Raw genomic sequence first — 7648 nt, forward strand, 5'->3', positions numbered from 1 at the left:
TGAGTTGCCATGTATGAAAAAGAGAAATTCAGCTCTGGGACAAGGTCTGACCAACCACATCCCATTGTCCACAGTACTGCATCCCAGTGATACAATAATGTATGTTCTGCACATCCAGATGACTTTGTGAAAGGATAGATAAGAAATATGAAATATAGACTAACACAGGGGAGCCTGTTATTTATAAAGAATATTTAAATTATTAAATAATAATAAATTTACTGGATTAAAATTGAGGTTTTTGTTTTCCTGCAAGCCTGTGGAGTGGAGATAGAATTAAAATTAAAATTAGATCAGTTATAAGTAACAAAAAGTCATACTTTCTTTGCACATTTTAGTATACTGTTGGTAAATGTACTGCATGCAGAAAATATATCAAAACATTAACTGTGCTTACCTTTGATAAAGTAGGTATATTACTTCTGGTTTTAATTGATGTATATTTTTATTTTTCAAATGTCTTCTAATTAACATATTACTTTTATAATAAAAAATAAATTTCTAAACACCCTGAAATTTTTATTCATTTTATTTTGCAGTGAAGGAACATGAAATATATTTTTGAAATGGTAAAGTTATCACTTTGAGTGAATGATTCAATATACTATAGGAAAAGGGATCATGGTTTACACAATTACACAGAACAATACTGGCAAACTTCTGAAAATACTGTGACTAACACTTTACTGATAAACAGTAATACCAATACAACTAAGTTTCATTATTTATCACAGTCACATATTCAAGAGCCTATGCACAAGCTGCTACTAACAATAAATATGGTTTTGCTTGAAATTCTTAATCATATGCAGGCCTCTTCTTAAGCATTCAAGTTTTAAATTCTACTTTATTTCTACTGCAAAATGAAGCAGTCACAACAAAATTAAATCCACTATCTAGAGGACTAAGAAAACAAAAATACAAAACACAACAGCAGCAAAAACCCTTGGGTTTGTTCCCAAGATTTTCTTTCCAAACAAATATTGATCTTATTTAGCATTTCAGATAATATTCACAGTCTCATGGTTACATGACAAAAGGACTTCAGAAGGATTAAACTACACAACACTGTATTAATATTTTAAATCATTTACCACAGTCTACATGTCTTGAAAACATTCTACTATTAAAATGCAATGTCAAATTAATTACTATTTGACCTTTTTTATATTTCTGAGACATATGTTTTAACTGACACTACAAGAAAAATACAGACCACAAAATTGTAATTTCTTATATCTTGAGTAAGTAGCTCTAGGGCATGTGATTTCATGGCCATATATACCCTGCTTTAACGATCAATGTCTTCTACTAATGCCTCAAGATTTTTGCAACAGGCTTTAACCTCCTCAATTGCAGCCATCCAATTATCATAAATAATTTTGTCATAAATTGCATCATTAACTTCCCTAACTACCCCCTCTTGCTGAGATTCAAGTGCATCACCTGAGAAAAATAATACTGATCTTGGAATTATGTAAGTACGTAAATTGTGACCAAGTAAAAAATCATCATTCCTATCCCCTCCATTTAAGCTGATTCCATGAGGAGAAAAGAAATTGAAGAATGATTCCTTGGGAAAACTTTCAGTCACAGTTCGTATTGTTCCCCAGATCCGATGTTTCTGCTTCTTCTTGACAGTTCTCAAAGTGACATTCTTTCCTTCATTCCAATCAATCTCACAGCCTGTGGAATACTCAATTGCAGTTCCCCTATAAGGATGGGGATCATAATATGCTAGCCTTGACTTCAGCACATAGGTCTTTGTCAACAGTTCATTTTTGAAATATTCATTGGGTTTGAAGTGAAATTCTAGTGTGAAACTGAGAGGCTCACCAGGATCAGAAAGCTTCACTTTAATATCTGTCAGGAGCTTCAGAATAGGCTCATCATATTTCTTAATCAAAGGAGTGAGTGCTTCCACGTTTTTTAGAACAGTCAGCCAAAAATCTGGAATTCCCTTAGGATCCTCTTCTTTATTCTCTTCTCCAGTAGCCTCAGTGTCATCATCTGCTTCCTCCTCTTCCTCTTCCTCAATGGCATAATCATAATAATAGTCATCATAACCATCATCCTCATCACCATACTCATGTACCATGCCTTCCTCATTATCATGCACATCTTCCTCATCCTCCATGTCTTCTTCATCATAGTCCTCACAGTCTGGTTTATATTCACATTCCTCTTCTGTAGGTTCATAGATAGCATTGATGATCTGTCGTCTTTTTTCCAGTAAGGGTTGATACATTTCAGCAAACTTTCTTTCAATGTCATGAAATTCCCTCATGAATTTGGATTCTAAATTGGCGGCTCTAGTTTGGAGCTTTTTAAGGGCTAACACTCGGTACTTAACTTTCACAGGTAGACTTTCAACAAAGTCTGTATCTAAAAGATAACCGATGAGTCCTTTTGGACGATCTGGGTTTGGGTTCTCCTCAGTGTCTTTCTCCCCGTCTTTCCCGGATCCTGCAGCAGCCTCTTCACCTTTTCCCCCTTCTACGCCAAGCCCGGCAGCGGCTTCTTCACCGCGCTCCCCCTGATCTCCAGGCCCAGCGGCAGCATCTTCACCGCACTCCTGAGGTTCCCCAGGTGCCTCCATTATTATCTTACTGTCAGCCTCTTCTGGACTGGATCCTGACAGATCCTTGTAGTCGGCGGACTCGGCCATTTTTCAAAGGACCGGACACGCCTAAGGTGGCTATCAACGAGATTAGATCTCACCTCCTTGGGAAAAGACTCACCAAAATGTCAGAAGCGGCTGTGGCCTGGGCAGAGACGGAATGAGCTGTGGTGGCCGAACTGCGGGAGCGACAGTGGGCGCTGGCTGGATAAAAGGCGGTGCTGAGGTTTGGAGAGCCGACAGAAGCAGGGGCAGCCTGGGCTGGGTTGCAGAGGGTGGCGATGGCTGCTGTGACCGGTCCTGAAGGAGCGGGCCAGAGACTGCAGAGAGCCGCAGTGAGGAGACGTATTCCGCAAGCAGCTGCTGCAGCAAGAAAAAAGAAATAAAAACGGTGCCGCAATATGATTACGCAGCTGTCTCTTGGCTAAATTTTCTTGGTGCATACAGCTTGCTGCGTCACCCTCTCCCCTCCCACAACTCTGCTCTAATCTTATTTGTCGGGATGTAGTGATTGACAAACCCTGAGCCAGTAAATTATTAGATCTATCATGTTTCCAACTCCTCTTACCTTCCCAGGTTCACTAATATGGCTGATTCATCCAATTTCCAGTCATCCTCAAACCCATTTCTCCACGGAGTTTTCTGGAAACCCAATGTTCATTAGTTTATTCATTCAGCTTTTGGCTATTATATTTTATAATTTCAAAAGCGCTTAGAGAAAACAATAACAAAAATGTCAGAACTGGAGAAGGCAAGGCACACATTCCTCCTAAAGCCATCCCTTTGATTTTAGCCTGGAGCTCTGAGGACGGAAGAGGTGCGTGGTAGAGGAACTTACAAAGAGACCCTAGGCGGTTTAAAAATACCAAAAATTAACATTGTTGGACTTTGGATGCTGTAACTACCAGTGACTTAAATATTCAATATTCTGTATTTCCCAGAAGCTGTATGATTTTTAAATCGGAAAATTATTTTATATTTTCTGCAGGGTGGGGAGGGGGAGAAGGAGGAGGTGAGATACAGATGAAGGTGAAGATCCTTTGATAAAGAATCAGTGTAGTGTATCCATCTACATGACTAGTGGACACACAAGACAAGTTTACCATTGCCTGGTTTATCACTAATCCCAGTACTAAAATGACATTTTACTTCCTCTTTCTTGATCTTGCTTTAAAAGCCATTGAGAATTTTAAAAGGAAAAGCCAAAATGTGAAGTAATATTTTTTTTAAAAAAAATCACTTTTTTGACATTTTCAAGTTAGTGGAAAATAATCTTAATCTTGGCATTGAAGACATATAGATTATTCATTCATAAGATGGTATAATGCGCAGTAACTAAAAGTTTCCTCTACGTAGGAATCATTGGTGGTGTTCATTTTGTGAAAATTTTCCCTGCTGACTATTTATTATTTGAACATGCTTTAAATTTTTAAGTGTCTATTATTATTTTTCAGATTTAAATAATACTTTGGGTTGTATTCCTATCAGAGATGAACACTACTTATATATTTTATTTATTTCCAGATTCTGTCAGTTTATAATCACATTGTTTTTTACTTATTATATTTCTGTGTATTGCATAACATTATAGTATTTATAAAATTCAATTTTCAGGCTTATTGCTTAGTCTGCTAGTTCTGTGGTTATAGCCTCACCCATTAAAATATTCTCTTTTCTGGTTTTATAGTTGCAACATTCCCTGTAATTTTCTGATAATAAAGATATGTTCATTTTAGAAAATTTGCAAATTGAGGACATTTTTAGGGTACAACACTAGAAATCTCACAACCCTTAGAATACCAATGTAAACCTTTTCTTTTTAATTTGTTTATACATATGTTTGTGTTTAGGCTGAAGGTTTTTTAAAAATAAAACTAGATAGACTAGTTTATAAACTTTTTCTTATTAGCATATCCCAATGTCCTTAAATACTCTCCAAGAATGTGATTTTAAAATATTAAATTCATTGTTACTTAAATATATTATGTAGTAAAACTAAACTACTATAAAGGACAAAGAGAAAGTATCCTCACTTAATTTTAAGACTGATGAAAAGTTTTAATCATCTATTAATGTTCTTATTAATAAAAAAAAGACTGATGAGCCCTCAGGGTCATACATGTAACCATAGAAAACACAAGGGGAATGATGTGTTTCATTACATAAAACAAAAAGATATGACACCAAAGCATAGGCAACGACAACAACAACAACAACAAAGATAATTTGAACTTCTTCAAAATTAAAATTTTTGTTGTCCAAGGACATTACTATCAACAGACATCAAAGGACATTACTATCACAACTTTGCCTTTTCTGGGTATTTCATATAAATTCAATCACACAATGTGTGGTCTTGTACACAAGATGGGAAAAAATATTTGCAAATCATGTGTGTAACAGAAGATCAATATCTAAAATATATAAAGAGTTACAAATCAATAACCAAGAAACTACAAAAGCAACTTAAAAATGGACAAAGGTCCTGAATAGAGATTTCTCTAAAAAGAAACAAGTGGCCAATAAGGATATGCAAGAATGATCAATATCACTAATGAGAAAACGAAAATAAAAACCACAATGAAATACTATTTCATATCATATCCATAGCTTTTAAAAATGCAGAAAGTGGAAGTGCTGTAATAATGTGAATAGTGGAAAGCAGTATGGCAGTTCTTTGAGATATTAAACATAGAATTACCATATAATTCAACATGAATTGGTTGAATATCCAAAAATTTGAAAGCAGGGTCTCAAACAGATATTTGTACACCCACATTCATAGCAGCATCACAATAGCCAACAATTAGAAACAGCCTAAATGTCCAGTGATGGATGACTGGGCAAATTGTATGTGTGTGTGTGTGTGTGTGTGTGTGTGTGTGTGTATGTATACATGCATTCATGTGCCCTGTGCAGTGGAATACTACTTATCCTTAAAAAGGAATTAAATTCTGACATATGGTATGACATAGAGGAACCTTGAAAACATTATGCTAAGTGAAATAAGCCAGATTCAGAAGAGCAAATATCATATGATTACGCTTAGGTGAGTTTCCTAGGTTAGTCAGATTCATGGAGACAGAAAGTAGAATCATGATTGCCAGAGTATAGGGGCAGAGAGGGAATGAAAGTTACTGTTTGGTGGGTAGGGAATTTCAGTTCAAGAAAATGAAAACATTCTGGAGATAGATGATGATGATGGGTCACAACATACTTCAATGTCCATGAAATGCAAACCTAAAAATAGTTGAAATGGTAAATTTTATCTTATGTATAATTTACCATAATAAAAACATTGAGAGAAAAACCAACACAGATATAAATAATAAATAAAATGAGAACTAAGCAAACTATGTATGTAGTAATATATATGCAGAACTGGTAAGTGATTAATATATAAAATCATTGTCAATGGCTAAAACTTAGAAGTCTAACAGTTCTAAATTATGGCAAATATGTAGAGAAATTAGGATGCATAGATGTTGAACAAAAAATTGTTATTAAAACTTTGGATGCCCTTCAGTGGATGAATGGATTAAAAAATATGGCATATATACACAATGGAATTTTACTCAGCAATAAAAGAGAATAAAATCATGGCATTTACAGATAAATGGATGGCGTTGGAGAAGATAATGCTAAGTGAAGTTAGCAAATCTCCCCAAAACAAATGCGGAATGTTTTCTCTGATATAAGGAGGCTGACTCATAGTGGAATAGGGAGGGGGAGCATGGGAGGAATAGATGAATTCTAGATCGGGTAGAGGGAGGGAGGAGGAAATGGGAGGGGGCAGGGTAGTAGCAAGATGATGGAATGTGGTGGACATCATTATCCAAAGTACATGTATGAAGACACAAATTGGTGTCAACGTATTTTATATACAACCAGAGATATGAAAAATTGTGCTGTATATGTGTAATAGGAATTGTAATGCATTCCGCTGTCATTTATTTTTTTAAAAAATCAATTTAAAAAAACTTTGGAAACTGGCAGAATCTACTAAATCTAAACACAGGCCTCCCCTAGGACCTAGCAATTTCACATTTAGGCATACACTCAAAAGGCATGTACAATGTTATGTCACATTTATTTATTTTTAAAATAACTCTACTGAAACATATATTGTGTCACATGTAATACACCCTTATCAACTGTACAAATCTAGGATTTTTAATATTTAGCAAACTGTACATTCATGACCATAAATTAGTCTTAGAATCTATCTATTGTCCCACTATCATCTTTCATGAACAGTTACTCTTAATTTCCATTGCAGCTCTTAACTCCTGCTATGAGCACCACTAATCTACTTTCTGTCTTCACAACTTTGCCTTTTCTGGGTATTTCATATAAATGCAATCACACAATGTACAGTCTTGTACACCCAGTTTCTTTTATTTAGAGAATAAAGGTCTTTGAGATTTACCTATGTCACAGCATATCTCCATAGTGGGTTCCTTTTTAATTTTGATTAATATTTAACTATATGGATATAGCACATTATGTTTAATTTTTCATCAGTTGATATACATATAGGCTATTGCCAAATTTAGTTAGTATGAATTATGTTGCAATAAACTTTTGTGTGCAAGTCTTTTTAATTTTATCCATTCTAGTGTGTATGAAATGCTTTTCCATTGTGGTTTAATTTGCATTTCCCTAATGACCATCTTTTCATATGCTTTTTAGCTACTCATACATATTTTGGTATGGTGTCTTCACATCTTTTGTTTAGTTTTAAACTGGCTTATCTTTTCATGATTGAATCTTTTCATGATTGAAGTGTGAGAATTCTAAGTATGTGCTAAGTATGTCTTTATGAAATATGTTTTGCAGTACTTTCCACCAGTTTGTTGCATGTCTTTTAACACCTACTAACATGGTGTTTCTGAAGTATAAAAGCTTTGAAATTTGATAAGATACCATTTTTCATTTTTAATGGATCATATTAGTGTCATAATTAAGAACACTCCACCTAACCTAAGGCATTAAAGACTTTCTCATACATAGAGAAAGAACAGGACA

General features: G+C 34.8%; 1 protein-coding gene across 1 annotated transcript; it reads right to left on the reverse strand.

Annotated features, from left to right (window-relative positions):
* Nucleotides 1-511: 511 nt before the first annotated feature.
* On the reverse strand, nucleotides 512-3085 carry Nap1l2 (nucleosome assembly protein 1 like 2). Its single transcript, XM_005337474.4, has one exon. The coding sequence runs from the start codon at nucleotides 2666-2668 to the stop codon at nucleotides 1292-1294; it is 1377 nt and encodes a 458-aa protein (XP_005337531.1). The 5' UTR covers nucleotides 2669-3085; the 3' UTR covers nucleotides 512-1291.
* Nucleotides 3086-7648: the final 4563 nt, after the last annotated feature.

Source organism: Ictidomys tridecemlineatus, chromosome X, assembly GCF_052094955.1.
Source record: "Ictidomys tridecemlineatus isolate mIctTri1 chromosome X, mIctTri1.hap1, whole genome shotgun sequence".
NCBI lineage: Eukaryota > Metazoa > Chordata > Mammalia > Rodentia > Sciuridae > Ictidomys > Ictidomys tridecemlineatus.

Excerpts from the sequence above, each read along its gene's own strand:
- Nap1l2 (XM_005337474.4), bottom strand. The coding sequence starts at position 2,668 with ATGGCCGAGTCCGCCGACTACAAGGATCTGTCAGGATCCAGTCCAGAA.